This window comes from Trichosurus vulpecula, chromosome 7, assembly GCF_011100635.1.
Source record: "Trichosurus vulpecula isolate mTriVul1 chromosome 7, mTriVul1.pri, whole genome shotgun sequence".
NCBI lineage: Eukaryota > Metazoa > Chordata > Mammalia > Diprotodontia > Phalangeridae > Trichosurus > Trichosurus vulpecula.
This window is the reverse complement of record NC_050579.1, coordinates 33,173,058-33,190,232: the sequence shown is the minus strand read 5'-3', so window position 1 is coordinate 33,190,232 and position 17,175 is coordinate 33,173,058. Positions and strand designations below refer to the sequence as shown.

At 45.4% G+C, this 17,175-nt stretch overlaps 1 protein-coding gene across 1 annotated transcript in view; it reads left to right on the top strand.

Annotated features, from left to right (window-relative positions):
* The window catches only part of VPS53 (VPS53 subunit of GARP complex), a 146,203-nt gene that overhangs the window by 115,678 nt on the left and 13,350 nt on the right, over positions 1-17,175 (top strand). The window contains exons 16-18 of the mRNA XM_036766701.1: positions 18-100; positions 1,231-1,309; positions 14,036-14,184. Of these exons, the coding sequence (XP_036622596.1) occupies positions 18-100; positions 1,231-1,309; positions 14,036-14,184 (311 nt within the window). The remainder of the gene's footprint in view (positions 1-17; positions 101-1,230; positions 1,310-14,035; positions 14,185-17,175) is intronic.

The following is a 17,175-nucleotide window of genomic DNA, read 5'->3' as shown; positions in this document are numbered from 1 at the left end:
TCTTTGCTCCCTAACAGCTTGAAGAAAAACTCAAAGAAAAAGTTGATGCAAGCCTTATTGAAAGGATCAACCTGACAGGGGAGATGGACACATTCAGCACGTAGGTGCCACCAGCCTCCCTCAGGGGGGCTGTCCTTCCCCTTCCTGTCATCCTGTCCAACATAGCTCACACCAAGATGTTGGCCTGCTTTTTCCCTCAAGGTCTATGGCTGAAGATGCCTTTTGCTGGTGCAGGATTCATCTGTTTTGGGGCCCCAGGGTAGATAGCATCCCATACATTCTAGCAGCCTGTGAATGATTGGGCTCATCAGGGTGGGAGCCAGTCTGGTCTCTGCAATGGTGGAAGGGAGAAAAGCCTCATTCTTCAATGTCCCTGAATGGGGCAGGGATCCTTCTAAGCCACCCTATGTCAAAGAGGGCTTCTCACAGCGAGTTTTAACCAGCCTAACTTCTGCCTACTAGATGGAATAAGTGAGTGCATGAAAGGAAGTGTGCCAAACATTGCTGAGTTATATAAAAGCATGATGCTTGATCTTAGTAGTGTCTCTGTATGTGCGTGTGTGCGTACACATGTGCATACATGTGTGTTCACGTGGGTGTGCATGGGGAGGCCTAGAGCTCCCAACTTGGGGACCAGGCTTGTCTTTATGAGATTGATAGGACACTTTGAGAACTAAGGCGCAGTTCAGTTGAGAACAAAAGCTCCTTCAGAGTCTTTCCCTTCCTGGTGTTCCCCCACAGGATGAACCAAATGTGATCAGTTGCTGTTCCACCCATGTTCAGCAGGAGAGGCCAGGGATCAGCTTTCACTTAAGAAGTGAATTGAAGAAAGCTCGAAATTCCCTTTAGCCATGGGGGCATTTTTTAGTTTCCTATTTCTTTGGCTTCTGTATTCAGCACTAATACAAGTATTTAGGGGAAACCGTATAGCAGATTTTTGTGGGAGACCAAAGGGGATTTAGGGATGGAGATCAGGGAGAGTCCACATGGGAATTCCATGTCTAGACCGCATGGAGGGATGACAGGATGTATTAACAGGAATAAACCAGCTAGTGGCAATGGCAGAAATGTTGTTGTCATCTCCCTCTTGAAATACATATTGAGCCCATTAGAATACTTTATGGTTGGAACCTTCTCACAGGATGGAGACTCCGGGAACCCCAGTTTAGAGAAAATGATTGGTAGCATTTTAGGCTTGTCACCGACCGATATAATGTGTTTGCCTTACAGTGTCATCTCCAACAGTATTCAGCTGCTGGTTCAGGATCTTGATGCCGCCTGTGACCCTGCTCTTACTGCCATGAGCAAGGTATGTGTTCAAGGAATGGATCCCCATTCAACTTTGATGAATCATTCCAGAAGGTTTCCATGGCCCTTCTCTGAGAGCTGCTGGCTCCCCATGTATCAGCTTGAGGAGTAGGAAAGAGGTCCTTTTTTGTACCTGATTCAGGTGCTTGCCATATGATATTGTGTCTTATTTCATACTAGCCAGGAGCCCCACCAGGGCAGAGGGCTCAGGGCCCTAGGAAGCAAGAAGCTGGTGTTAAACCACTGAGGCAGCAACAGATGCTGTGCCCCAAAAAAATGAGTTTGAAAGAATGAAATCATTTTCTTGTCCTTTTAGAGCAAGAGATGGAACAAGTGTCTCCTGTGCGTGTGTGTGTTCGGCAAACAGATGGTATTTAATTAGTGTTTGTAACAGGACAGCTTTCTTTTCTGTAGCTTTCAGGTACACAAAGTGCTTTCCTCACCACGGTGAGATAAGCATCTTCAGGAGGATCGCTCAGCAAATGAGTAAATCTTCACTGGCTTTACTACCTTTCATTCTTATGCACTGAGAGCTTTTCCCAGTTCCCTCTGAACTCACTTCTGGCTCCTGGTGTATTTGTTAGGAGACACCCAGATGGGAGAACCAGCCTTGAGTTCATTGAGTCTTTGGAATAATTTTTTGTCAATAATTCATTATTTATTATCTAAACCACTATTTTGGTGCTTCCCAGCTTCTACCATGGGCTATTTATCTTCTCATGTTTGTGTGTGTCTGTGTCTGTGTCTGTGTGTGCCTGTGCCTTTGCCTGTGTCTGTGTGCATGCCCAGATGCATCATGTCTCCCTCACTGGATCTCAAGCTTCTAAGGGCAGCGAATGGATCCCATGCCTTGTTTATGTCCCACAGAGCTCTAGCCAAAGCTTCCCATCTGAGTACCACTTGGTACATCCTGTAGATTAGGTGAGCTAGGAAGTGTGAAGTTATTATTTCTAGAGCACCACCGGAATGAAGCCACCCTTGGAAGCTTCTAGGCTCCCAGGTTCCACTGCTGGGCCTTGGGAACTCGAAGAAAAGCTTTTTTCCAGGGGCAGCTTGGGTCAGCAGCCAGTGCTCTGTGTAGGAAGGTGGGGGACTGGGGGTAGATGTCCATGCCAGAAGGTTATATAAGCAGAAAGTTGTCTGAAATTGGGTTAGCAGAGTATTGTAAATATTTAGTGAGAATAGAATTAAAACTGCAGCTCTCATTAGTTTCGACCGAAGGTGAGGGAACTGGGGAGGTAAGATGGGGAGCTCGAGGTGTCTTAATGTGAGTGTTATGAAGTTACATTTCCAGAATAGTGATTGTTTCACCAACATGTGATCAGACTTTGGTGTTTCCCCACTTGAGCCCTGTTTTCCACATTCTTGTTCGTGTACAAGCAGGTACTTCTGCTTTGAGCAGGATAATGGAAGCTGATCTCTCCTCCTGAAAAAGTTAGAAACAGAGAGTTTAGGGTTCGTTTTGTAGGCTCTGATTATCCCCTGACTGCTGTTGGACATTAGCTGTATCCTGACCGTGATGCATTCCAGCTGCCATCTACCCCCAAACCTCCGCACACTTTAGATTGGAATGCAGCTGGGGAAAGAATTTTTACATTTACCAGAGGAAGAGTGGATCTTGCCTCCCTGCCTCCTCGCCTGCTCTCCCCAAGTAAAGTAACACTTGTAGGGCTTTAACACTCCAGGTGTTGCTTATATGAACTGTCATTTCATTAGGTGGCTTTTCCTCACACTTCTTGTCTCCCCATCCCCCACCCTCGCCCCCCAAAACTTCCTAGCCAGAAAATATTAACAAAGACTGAGTCTTTAGATGGAGTTGTTTATACCATAGAAAAACCACAGACTTGGGAAAGTAGCAGCTGGTAGGCCATTATGTTTTGTTCTTCTGCATCTTTGGAGGAAAATGAAATCCATGTGATGAAAATGACCAGATATAAACAAGCCAAGTGGTCATAAATTGACTAAACAAATTCTTTCTGTTCCTTGTCCCGAGGTTCTGTATTTTCTGCCCATCAGGTTGTCAAATGTGACTTCTTCCTCTAGGATTTTGGAACCCTTCCACTTTGTGATATGGTTATTTATGGTGGCATGTTCCATTTGGCTTTGCCTCTTGTTGACTAGCTAGTATCCAAATGACCACTCCTTATAAAACACACTTTGAGTCTGCAGGAGATGCGTGACACTATATTGGGAGCGCTGGGGCTTATGTAGTTAAGGCTGGACACAGTAGACTTACCATAAAGAAGGGACTTTATAGTCAAACCTTGGAGACACAGTGGACTAACCAATGAAATAAGGAAGCAATAAAATAAAGTAAAATAAAATAAAAACACATGCACATACCCAGACAACTGAAAAGTTTGGGTTGATTGGGTTAGAAAGGGGTGGCAGATAGTGCTGGTTTAAAAGTCTTCTTCATGTCAAAAGCTTGTACTTGCTCTCAAAGACGTCAAAGAATGGCCGATGATCTTTGAGGATAATACATTATAGTTAATAGGTGATTCTGAATTTAATGTCTAACATTAGAGAATTAAAATGAAAAGAAGTTAGGAGCATGGACCTTGGTGGGGACAGTCAAAGGCTGTGATGCCAACTTTACCCCTTCCTGCCCTGGTAGCCTCTTTTTCATTTATGGCCCCATGGTGAAAAGACAGGTCTCTCAAATAAACCTAGTCTCTACCTGCTAATTGAAATTCCTATGACAAGTAAGCAAAGGTACCTTTAGAAAATTCCTAGAAGAAGCAAAATGTTACCTTTCTTTTGGCCTGAGAATCTCTTAGGCTGCATTAACATCCTTGAAGGCATTTGGAGATGTTGACATGGTCCTCATTTGCCTTGACTGTTAGTGAGCTATCTCAGAAAACTCCTTGAACCTCCTTGTTTGAGAAATGTTTCAGTTCATTCTCCAGATTTTTTTTTTTTAGTTTTAGGGTTTTTATTTTATACATACACACATATTTTTTTCCAGTTGAAGCTATTTGTGTTTTAAGTTATACAGATGGCACTTACAAAAAAAATGTATAGTATTGCCAGTGTGTTTGCAAGTATGGAGTTGGTGCTGCTATAACTAGGTCATCCAATTAAAGGTCTTTGGTGTTTTCTCCCCCCAGGATTCTCATTGGAAACTCAAACTAAAGAAATGTGACACTACCTTTCCCTCCTCACTATCCCTTCCACCAAAGAAAAAAATTAACCTTAGGGGCAGCTAGGTGACACAGTAGATTAGAGCACCAGCCCTGGAGTCAGGAGGACCTGAGTTCAAATCTAGCCTGAGACACTTGACACCTACTAGCTGTGTGAACTTGGGCAAGTCACTCAACCCCATTGCCTCACAAAAAATCAAATTAACCTGGACCTTTCGTACCTTAAAGCGCAAGGGTTTTGTTCACACTTTTATAAAAAGAAATGTTTCTAGTTTTTAAAAATTACTTTTGTGTAACAGTCAGTTACAAGAAACTAACCTAAATTTCTTCCTACTATTATTATGTACAGAAAAGCTCTAATTTCTTTCTAATACCAGTATATCTCATAGTAAGTGCTATTTATAAAATGTTCATGAAGGAGGAAGTCAGTGTCAGATAATAATTCTTTATGGTATTTCCCTCATTACTGAAGTTTTGGTGACTTTTAAATTCTCCTTAGAGAGCTGGCCTTGGAGTCAGGAAGACCTGAGTTCAAACCCTACCTCTGATACACACTAGCTATGTGGCCGTGGGGAGTCACTTAACCTCTCCCAGTCCTTGGCAACTCTCTGATGAATAAATCAATCTACATTAGTAGAGGGAGTCCCCACCCCAGGAGTTCCTCAGACTCGTTACGTATTACAGGTCCTAACCAAAACCAAATTGCTACCATCACCAGCAAAAAGACAAAGCTCTAACCATGTGGGAGGCATGCCATCAGTGGCTTCAGCATTGGTTGATAACAGTCTGTTGAGAACACTGTGGAAGTGTTAAGCTCATCTCTCCAGGATCATGTCCTTATTTATCACTGATCAGTATGGCTCCATCAGCACCGAGTAATTGAGATGTGCCTTAAGTCCTTGGCCCATAAATAGTCTTCAGTACAAACGCAGTACTCTGACATACAAGACACTGTATGATTTGGCTCTGCCCAACCTTTTCAGATCTTCCTTACTAAGTCCTTGTCATTGCCCAACCCCACTTTGGGGACTACGTACATGTTTTACCCCACAGCTTTAATAGATACTCTTCCTCGTCCTCTAAACTCCCTACTTCAATATGCTGACCATCTGTTAAAATTGTGTCCTTCCATCTCTTCCATGAAGCTTTCCCTAATTCTCTCCATCTTCAAAGGATTGGTAATTCTGATTTAACTCTCCTGTATACTTAATTTATGGTTTCTTGTGTACTTGCCTTGGTCCAGGGCTGGGGAATCTGCAGCCCTGAGGCCACACATAGCTTCCTAGGTCCTCAGGTATGGAGTTGGGGGGTGGGACATGACTGAATCCAAACTTCACAGAACAAATCCCCTTAATAAAAGGATTTGTTCAGTAAAACTTGGACTCATTCAAAGGGCCACACCCAAGGACCCAGAGGGCCATGTTTGGCCCTGAGGCCAAAGGTTCCCCACCCCACCTTAGTCCTTCTACCGGGACAAGATAGAAATAGCTGTTGTCAATAACCCTAATAGGCCTAAACTCTCCCTGCTTTTATGCTGGTTACTGGTATCCTCAGGGTAGGAGAGAGGCCTCTAGGCTGGTGTTAAGACTAACCTGTTTTATTGTAGGAGGAAAACTACTGGTAAGGGAAGGGGCAAGGAAGGAGAGTTGTAGAGTCTGATGAGTCTTTGTAGCCAGCAGAATAGCTCAGGGCAGAGGTTCGAATGAAGACTTAGGATTCAGGTATGGAACTTGTTGGGGTGAAAGGAGAGTAACCTGGAAGTCCACAGACGCTAACAACAAGGATTCATGCAGGATGGAGTGAAGTTCAGAGGAGAGGTAACTTTTAGGTAATGGTGGCAGGAGGGAAGTCTGAAAGTGGCACTGAGGTGCAAGGAGTATGTATGCCAAGTCCCCTTCCTGGCCCTGTATATAAGGGAGTATGAAAGAAGGAGCAGCCAGCCTCAGAGAGGGTGCAAAGGGTTATGTTGTCTTAAGGAAAAAACTAGGTTTCAGCGAGCCCCAGGAGATAGAAGGAATTAGGGAGGAAAAAATCTGGAATCACAGGGTCATAGATTGAGCTAGACAGAACCTTCTAGGTCATCTGGTCTAAACTCCTTGGAGGAAACTGAGGTCAGAGAGATTAAATAACTTGAGAGTGAAAGAGCAATGATTGGGACTCATCTGACTCAAAAATAGAGAGATTTCTTTTTCCCACTGCATAACAGATATCCAGAGGGCACAGAGAAAATGGAGACCCGAGGACTGGGGAGAGTTAGTTCAAGGTTTGGTCAGGTATTCAGGGAGTGCTAGCAGCTCTGGTGGGAGGGCACCTTTGGTGTCCACCTTCAGCTAATTCTCACCTGTGGCTCCAAGAAGCTGGAGGTGCACAGTGGCCATGCCCCGCTAAACCTATCTCCTCCGAGGGGCTAAACCAGGTTGAGGGTAACTGACAGACCTCAAACCTGTCAGTGACTTAGGGGAACATTCTGCAGATTTTTATAATGATTATTTTTATGATAAAAGGTTCGTTGTATTTGTTGACTTGACCTCATTTCTTTTTCAAGATAACACTTTATTGATATCTTCGTTTTTATATCATCTACATTTCTTAAAGTATCTTAAAGTCAAGAACTATCTATCCCTTCCTCCTCCCTGCTCCCAGATCCATCCTTCATAATGAGGAATAAAGAAGATGGGGTGGGAACAAGGAAGTGTCTAGCAGAACCCACCAGAACATAAAACAGCCCGACATTATTTATAGTACATTACGTCCCTAATGTAAAGAAGTGGGGAGGCATCTTACGTCTTTGCAGTCAAGCTTGGTCATTTTAGTTTCACAGCATTCCTGGTTTTACTTACTTTATTTTGTACCAGTTCTCGTGAATTCTTAGAAGTCATCTCTTTTACAGCGTAGTAACATTCCATTACATTCATGTGCCACATTTTGTTGAGCTATTTTCTGTATGGTGTATCAACAAGCATTTATTAAGCATGCACTGAGAAGAACAAAGACTGTGAGGAACAAAGAGGCCCTGTCCTCAGTGGACTTCCATTCTAGTAGGGGAGGTGATAGACCTATAAATCAGAACATACACAGTGTAAATACAGAGTAGATTGAAGGTATCTGCCGCTCAGCAGAAATACTGCTACACATGGGGCCTTTAAAAGAAAATCATTGAGCTCCTTAGAATATATGCCTAGCAGAACTTTGAATATTTTAGTCAGTTTTTTTATGTAATTCCAAATTGCTTTCCAGAATGGTTGGACCAATTCACATCTCCACCACCAGTGCAGTGTGGAACATTACTTTTAAAGCTACTGTTGCCTTTGGGTCTTTGCCTTCTGACATTATGAAGAGCGATACTTCCTAGTCTCCTCTTCCTTCTCCTCTCTTCTCTTTCTCCTTCTTCCTGTCTCCCCTCTCTCTTCCCTGCCATTCTTTTCTTTCCCTCCCTTTTTTCTTCTCTCTCTCACCCCTTCTCCCTCCTCTTTCCTCTTTGTCTCGTCCTTTGTCTCTCTTCTCCTTACCTTTCTCCTCAGCCTCCCTCCCTTTCTTCTCTTCTCCGCCTTTCCCCTCCCCTTCAAGCCTTTCCCTCACTTCTCTCCTTTCCTTTCTTCTCTCCTCATCCTCTCCACTCTCTCTCACCCCTTTCTCTATCCTTCCCCTTATCTCCTCTTTCCTCTACCTCTCACCTTTTCTCATTTATGCCGATCCTGGCTGCCCTCCGAGCATTTTCTCCTCAATCAACATATCACTACTTTCCTTATCTGGCATTTTCGTTTCCCTGCTTCTTGGGTCCTGCTTTCTTCCCACATTGTTTTTTCTTGTTTACTCATTGCCAGTTAAATACCAGCTGGAATAATCCCAAGAAAAGCACAAAAGGAAAAACGTGAAAGTTGGAAAACTCCATTGAAGATGTCAGGAGCAAAGTTTACCAGAAGTTAGGTTCATATTTCCACTGATGGTTTTTCATGATGTTTGTTCTTTCTTCCAGTTGAGCTACTGTTTACCACCCTCCCCCCAGCCCTGACTTTTAAAAATCCAAATACGTTTATATCATCCTTACCTTAAGGAACAAGACCTACTTTGGATGAAAGGCCAGTGGAGTGCTTGGATTTCTTTTACCAGTAGATTTGTTTGTCAGGGGATGTCAACAGCCAAAGCCACAGATTGGCCAGGACGGCTAATGAGCCGTCACTCTCTCTAACCAAAGCCATTGAAATCCTTCTCCAGTCATTGGGGGCAGTGAGTGACAGGGCAGCCTCCGTGGTGCATGCCAAAGCTGTGTTCCTCAAACAGAGGTTTTCACTTGGTACTCACTGATTGCCCTGCCTGGACACTGATCTGCAGCCCAGCATCCTCCAAGATCCAGCTCAATTGTGCTCAGTCGGAAGGTGGAGCAGAGAGCTCCTCCTAAAGCCTCCATTTAAGGAGCGCACCCAGGCCAGCTGTCTCTTCATTCTGCATTCCCCACTCCCCTTTTCAGCTTCCTTTTGTCTGTTGTCTTCTCCTTAGATGCGAGGCTCCTGGAGGGCAGGGACTGTCTTTCCTTTTTGTACTTTTATTTCTAATGCTTAGTGTAGGGCCTGGCACATAGTAGGCACTTAATAAATGTCTCTCGACCTACTGACTGAAGTCTATGTATAGCAACTCCAGCCCACACTGATCTCTCCCCTTCCTGACTTTCTTAAGCTAGACCAACTGCCTAGATTGTGTATTCAGATATCGTATCAAGTTGTCTCCTATTTGTATTGTGGATGTGATCCTTGCAGGCAGGATAGCACAATGATAGAGTGCTGGACATGGGGTCAGAAAGGTCTGGATTCTGATCCTACAGCTCATGCTTCTCAGCAGCTCCTTTCCTTCTCAGATTTGCTGCTGAGCCTCTGAAACTTAGCTGCTCAGGTATAGACTGGCTTCAGGCTACTCCGATGTGGGAGTTCCCACAAGAATCCCACAGATTTTTGACATGTTAAATACTGGCCCGAGTGCCCAGCCAGGCCTGACAGTGGCCAGCCATTATTAGAAGTAGCTAGACTTCTCATTTTGGGGATAATGGGCACATATGTGTCTACTATTTAATGGACTGGAATAGGGATTAGACCTGGTAGAGGGAACTTCCAGGTGAAGAAACTCCCTCTACCAGTGCATGTTAGTGTCTCTTCAGTAGATAGTCTTAGTTGCCTAGTGCACTCGAGATTAAGTGACTTGCCCAGGTCACGCAGTCATCATGTGTGCCCAGTATTCCCTGTTTCCATGGCTGTCTTTCTGTTCACCATACAAGGCTGCCTCTTATCATGTGATCAGAAGGGGAAGGGAGGAGGAAGGAGTCTTCCTCACCATTTCACCATGGCTTTTGGGGCTCCACATCTCCAAATGGAAACACTGCAGTTTTTAATTAGGTGCTTATGAATGGGTGATTCTCCCACGTCAGCGGCCGCCAACATATGCCATAGTGTTGTTGCTGTGTTGATAGCTGTTGCTAGTTGTAAATTGATGGCATTACAAAGAAAGCATCCCACGGTCACCTAGGAAATATCTTTAGCATAATTTGCCTTGTTCCTCCCTCCATCTCCCAAGCAGTCTTAATTTTTTAAAAAATTTTATTAAAGAAGGTTGGGAGGCAGGGGTGGGGAGGAAAGAAATTACTTGGAGATATAAAGGGCATAAGAAGGTTTTGCCCTCTCCCTAATGAGATCATTTAGCATCACCTAAAGGATTTTCTCATCATTTGGGTGGAGTCAGTTCCCTAAAATCAGATTGAGGGAAAAGCCGTGGTAATAAGATAAAAAAGTAATGAGGAAAACATTACGCATAGCAGGAGTTACAGCTTCTCCTCCAGGGCCTCATTAGGGGATAGAGCTGACCCTGGGTCCTGCCCAAGGGCAAGCTCTGTCACGCCAGACCTGCCAGGTCTGAAGGCTTTGATGACATGCCCAGGATGGACCTTGTGTCCTCCTAAGGACCAGCCCAGCGAAGTACGGAGAGGCTGATCACCAGGGGATTGGGCACTATGTAGTTCGTTGTTTTTTAGCCATGACAGCTCATTAAGAGCCTTGTCTTAAAGCATGAAGGCATTCAGATTGGTGTGGGCACAACATTGATAAAGTGATTTATCTCAGCTTGGACAAACACTCTTTGGAACAGCCTAGACCCTCTGGACCTGTCTGGTGGTGTCTGTCATGGTTCTGGCCATTAAGTGCTGTGTGACCTGGACCAACATACTAAACCTCTAGGCCTTCATTTTCTCCTCTGTCAAGTGATGAAGTTGGTTGAATAGATGATTCTTAAGCTATTTTTTGGTTGGAAATTTGATCCTCTGTCCTGCACATGTGTGAAGCTCCCACCTGGAGGAGCAGCACAGCACTGGTGGCTGGTATGGAGAAATACTAGCTCATGGGCTCATTGGAGCTCTATAGAAGCTCCAGAACCATCCACATCATCTTTCTTTTTTCCCCCTTCTCCTAAGAACCCTATTTTCTTGCCAAGAAACATCAAGACCTCAGCACTCCGTACCTCCATTTCTGCACAGAGTATTTGGCTTGATACTCTTTTGAAGGAAGGGTCAGCATCATTTTGGGAGGCCAACTTAGCAGAATTACTTTCATTCTTCTCATTATTAAAGGACCCACACTTAGGCAGGCCATAAAGAGATGCCATTCCTTATCTTCCACATCCTACTGCGAGCAAGGTCTGAGTAGAACATGATCTGGTGGTGGGTAGCACACCTGTGGTCCCTGCTGCTGGAAAGGATGAGGCTGCTAGGTCCCTGGAGCCTCAGCATTCTGGAGAGCTAAGGCCACTTAAGTCTGGCACCAATTTGGTGGGCCATCAGTCTGCCTAAGGTTCCGTTCAGGTTGGAAAAACGGAGCAGGCTGAAGTTTCTGTGCAGTCAGCCCAGGCTTGAGCCCTTAAGTGGCCACTGTACTTCCACCCTGGGAGAGAAGGGGAGGTACCCAGGCTCCAAAACAGAAATGGAGTGGAGGTGGACACTGCCGTCCTGGTCAGAGAAAGTCACCACACAGGCCAAGAGAGGCGTGGATTACTTTGGACCTTTCTTTCTAGATTTCATTCATTCAGCAGATGTGAACTAATTGCTCAAACTGCTCATTACAGCCTGTGCAATGATCTCTGCTAACCCCAGAAGAGATACAGAGATAAATAAGACAGTCTTGACCCTCCAGGAGCCGGAGCCAGTAGACGAATTAGTGCAGTGCAGGTTCACCTGGGAGAAGTGCCTAAGAGTAGTACTGGTTACCATGAGGTCACATGAGAGAGAGAGATCATTTCCTCCTTCACTGCTGTCTCACATGGAGAAGTGCCCTGCTCCTCGCCAAGGCTACCCCTCTACTTGTTCAAATGATCCCATTCTGTCCTGTCTTCGGCAGAGCCCCATCATCCCCACTCTTCCACTAATTTTCAGTGTCTCTGTGTCTCCTGGCTTGTTTCCTGCTGCCTACAAACATGCCCATGTCTTCCCTATTCTAAGAAAACCTCACTTGATCCTTCCATCTTTACTATCATCCTATATCTCTTCTGCCCTTTATAGTTAAATTCCTCAGAAAAGGCGGTCTGCAACAGATACCCTTACTTTCTCTCCTCCTATTCTCTTCTTTATGATCTAGTTTCCGATCTTATCATTCTACTGAAACATTACGCACAAGCAAGAACTGGAGGTGAGTTACAGTTTCTCCTCCAGAGCCTCCTGCTCCCTCTAAAAGTTACCAGTGACTTCTTAGCTGCCAAATCCAGAGGCCTCTCTCAATCCTCATCCTCTTTGACCTCTCTGCAGCCTTTGACACTGCTGCTCCCTCTTGATACTCTCTTCTCTGGTTTTTTAGGATATCATTAGTTCTTATCCTACCTTCTCTGATCACTCCCTGTCACTCTCTCTACCCATAGGTGCCCTCCAGGTTTTGTCTCGGCCCTCTTCTCCTTCTATACTACTTGGCTTGGTGATCTCATCAGCTCCCCGGGATTTAATTACCATCTCTATTTAATCACCATACTCTAATGAGGCTCAGATCAATGTTTCCTGCCCGAATCTCTCTGCTGACCTCCATCTGCCTCTCAGACATCTTGAACTGGGTGTCCAGTAGGAGTCTTAAATTCATTGCATCCAAAATGGAACTCATCTCTTCCTCTAAATCTTCCTTCCATTGCCTTAGACTTACAGTGGACTCCTCAATGTCTCTTACCCCCCACATCCAAGCTCTTCCCAAGACCTGCCCATTTCACCTTCGCAGCATCCCTCAGATAGGCCCACTTCTCTCCTCTGGCATGGCTACCATGTAGTGACCCTTGTCACCTCACACTTGGGTTATTGCAATAGCGGCCTTCCTCCAGTGTCTCCCCACTCTAGTCTACTCTGATTAGCCACTGGAGTGATTTTCCTAAATGGAAGATACGATCATGCTGCTCCTCTACTTAAACTCCAGTGGCCGCCCAGAGGGGCGCCCGCAGCACAGTACCTGGCACATAGTTAGCCCTTAATAAATACTGATTGATTGATAGATTGGCAGGAGCTGTTAGTTGGGTTGGACCTTGATAGATAAGTAGGATCTCCTTGTTAATCCGTCACAATGTGACCCATCCTCCAGATTCTGATGCTAGGTTGGCTTCTCCCTGCCTCCCAGCGAGGCACCAGACTTCCATCTCCCTGCTGTCCCATACATGTACACTTAAGTGGTGCAAATTATTTTCTTATCCACTAAAGCAAAACGTAGCTAAGATTGGGTAGGAATCATAGAATGTCGCATTTTTCAGTTATCTGTTGCTTTGGATCATTTGCATCATGGGTTCTGTCCAACCTTACAGGTAATTAATAACAGACCATTGATGGTCTGGATACTCAGGAATAATAATTCCCCTTGTTTTATTTTCTTTTGGAGTAATACAAGCTTTGGCTTTGAACACTGAAGGCTGGAAACACATATCATTTTGGGTAGAGAATTGTGCTTGGTATATGTTATGGTTCCGTTCAGTCTTCATTGAGTGTACAAGGTTTTTTGAATGTGTACTCGGAGAGAGGGCACTAAGTGGAGCATTTGCTGGGGGTCCTCAAACTAGAAGAGAATACATTCAAAGACAGTGTAATGGCACGTACAGGATCCTCTTCCACACAAAGGATCCATTCATAGACTTGTTTCTGTGTAACTTCAAGTTTCACAAAATTCATATGATGAATTGATGTAATCCCCGTGAGAAGGGCTAGGGTAGCTGACAGACAGATGGGATCCCCAGTTGGCTCTGCCCCGGAAAAACAACATTTAAATTCCCTAAGTGGATGTAATTTTGTTGGAGATGAAAATATTGTTCCAAGCATGAGTAACAAGATGAGAGAAGGCATGGGCTTTGTTAATGGATGTCTGGGCTAAGAACAGTACATGCTCTTACATTGTGCCTTGACAACCCCACACCCTACCCCACCCAAGCAAGCCAGATGGATGCCTTTGGCAACCAGGTGAATTCCCCAAGGTTTCAGACTCTTCTCTTCCCCCTGCCCCATCTCCACCAATTGTGAATGCACTGCCTCCTGCCTCCTGCCTGCCCCCCCCCCCCGCTCCAGGACTCACGCTCTTCCTCTATACTCCCTTTTCCAGATGCAGTGGCAAAATGTGGAGCATGTTGGTGACCAGAGTCCATACGTCACCTCTGTGATTCTCCATATAAAGCAGAATGTCCCCATCATCCGCGACAACTTGGCCTCCACACGCAAGTACTTCACTCAGTTCTGCATCAAATTTGCAAAGTAAGTCCAGGATTTTTCTTTTTTACCATTTTGCCTTTTCTTAAGAGAAAAAGTAGAGTGTTTTCCATTGTCTGATGGTGACTCAGTTCACCATGGACCATTCTTGGCCCTCTTGTTAAGACAGACCTGTCCTCTAGCATGGTCTTGGCCAATTCTTCCCAATTAACCACCCCCACCCCCCAACCCCCCAGGCATTCCCCAGAAAAGGCAGACTTACTTCAGTGTTAGTCTAAGAAGAGCATCATTAGAGTCAGTAGAGCAGAAAATATGACAGCCAAATGGAAGTGATTGGGGAATCAGCAGCAGCAAGGTGGCAGAGGACTCCACTAGCCTGGAGTCAAGAAGACCTGAGTTCAAATTTGAAAACATAACAGTAGCTCTGTGTCCTTAGGCAAGTCACTTACCTTCCCTGTGCCTCAGTTTCCTCAGCTGTAAGATGAAGATCCTGATATCACTTGCCTCCCAGGTTTGTTGTGAGGGTGAAATGTGATAACATTTGTGAAATACTTTGCAAACCTTCAAGTGCTGTAGAAATGCCACTGCTGTTATTAGCTGAGGTTTTGTCCAAGCTGCACCGGTCTCCTGGTATGCATGTTCAAGACCTTTCCTGACTTATTTTTGGTGGTATTTTGTCTCCTCAACTATATTAGAAACTCTTTAAGTACAGGGGCCATAGATTCTCTCTCAGGGGTTCTTAACATAGAGTCCATGGACCAGTCTGTGGAGAGATTTCAAGGAGTCTGTGAATTTGGATCGCAAAGAAGGAGACACCTTTATTTCCCCCTGTCTTGATGGTTTGGTTTCCATTACTGTCCTGTTTATTGTATTTATGCATTTACAAACATTTTTCTGGGATGGGGCTCCTGGACTTCCCCAGGCTGCTGCCCAAAGCATCCAGGACACACACACACACACACACACACACACGCACGCACACACGTACATGCACACATGTATGCACGCATAGGCACACGCACACACACACACGCACGCATGCACGCACGCACTCACGTACATGCACACACATGCACGCTCACACGCACGCACACACACACGCACGCATGCACGCACTCACGTACATGCACACACATGCACGCGCACGCACACACACACACGTACATGCACACATGTATGCACGCATAGGCACACACACATGCGCACGCACATGCACACACACCCATGCACGCATACGCGCACATATACATGCGCGCACACACAGAGTTAAGAACGTCTAGTCTGTATTTTGGTTTTGTGCCTGCTTTCTGCTTGGGGCCTGTCATATATTTGGTTCTCTTTAAAATGTTATTGATAGACTGAATGCAGCCTTGTTTCCCAGGAAGTTTGGTCTAGTGGAAGAGCTCCAAATCCTAGGGTATTGGCTTAGTGACTCATCCACCCAGTGTTTATCATAAGCACCTACTGTGTGCTAAGCACCATGCTAAGAGCTGGGGATACAAAGAAAGGCAAAACCCGTCATCCTACCTCTGGTGCTTCCTGCCCGTGCATCCCTTTACCTCCCTGCACCTATAAAATGAGGGAGTTAGACAGGTCAGGTGAAGGCCTCAGTTTCCTCACTTGTAAAATGAGGTAGTCTGAGGTCCCTTCCAGCTCAGGATCTGTGACATTTATTGTTCCTGATAGAGATGCCCAGCTCCAGCACATGGGCCAAAACCAAACACATAGGCAGTGACATGTGTGCCTCTTAAATGGGTGAAAGCAGCTGCAGTGGGGAAAGCCCAGGAAGAGTGCCTGTGGACAGGCCCCTGTGGTCTCCAGGAACTTGTGCACGGTTTTCTTCAGGCATGAGTTTGAACATAGGAATGTTGGCCCCTTGAAGCAATAGGCACTTGCTGCTTGACTCCAGCCGGGTCTTGCAGGCTTCTGGCTTCCCCTGAGAGTGTGCCAGTTCAAGTACATAAAACAGGCCTTCTTAACCTGGGCTTCCTTTCTGTGGATACATTTCAGGGGGGCATGAACTTGGATGGGAGAAAAGATTGCATTTATTTTCACTAACCTCTAAGTGAAATTTAACATTTCCTTCAGTGATGAGTGAAGATAAACAAATATTCTTGTGATAAGGGGTCTGATCCACACGCATCCTGTGACTGCCAGAGGATTCTGTGGCACGGAAGAAGTGATGAGCTCCCATCAGAGAGTCAGGCAGCTCTAAGTAGCCGAGTAGCATTCAGACCTTTGAGAGCTCTGGAGAAGGAACCAGGGACAGGCTCCAGGAGGGTCTGCCAGGGCTGACCCACAGGCCATGCTCACATTGTACTCCATGGGCTCCCCAGTGATGAGGCATGCACCTGCAGCCCGCCTATTGATTCTCTCCCAAAAATCGCTCCCAATTTGTATTCAGTTAAGGCTTTGAGGTTGTTTTTCCCCCTGCCTTTCTCAACAATAAATCTTTAAGGAATAACAAGTATGGGCTGGGTTTTACAGTCAACTTCAGTTCTAGTTTGTCAGGAAAAGGATATGGTGGGATCTCCAGCGGGGCGTTAATGTTTGCACTGTGGCAAATGAACTAAGAGCCAACATTCCTTCTTCTCTCTCTGGGTACTCATTAGTTTGCATTAAGAGCACCACCTGATAAATCATATCCTGACGCTCCCCATAATCACTGTTAGAAATTCTGTCTCAGTGAAAATTTATTATGCTTAAAACCTCCTAGGGGGCTTGCACAGCGGCTTGCACAGCGGCTTGCTTGCCTTAGTGAACATAAAGAGAACTCAGAAATCCATTTTCTCAGCTGGTCCCAGCACGAGCCTTAATGTCCTGGGGTTGCCACATCACTTTAAACGTCCCATAAAGCCCCCACTGAGTAGGTGGAGCATAAACTCTCCTGCCTCTCAGGAAGGTCCAGTCTAAAGGAAGAACTCAGAAGGGCCTGACCTCAAGCCCCTTGCAAAGCTGAGACGCGTCTGTCATGAGATGGGGCCTGGCCTGAGGCTGGGCCAGAAGACCAGCACCCTCCCCACGTGGTTCCTGTCT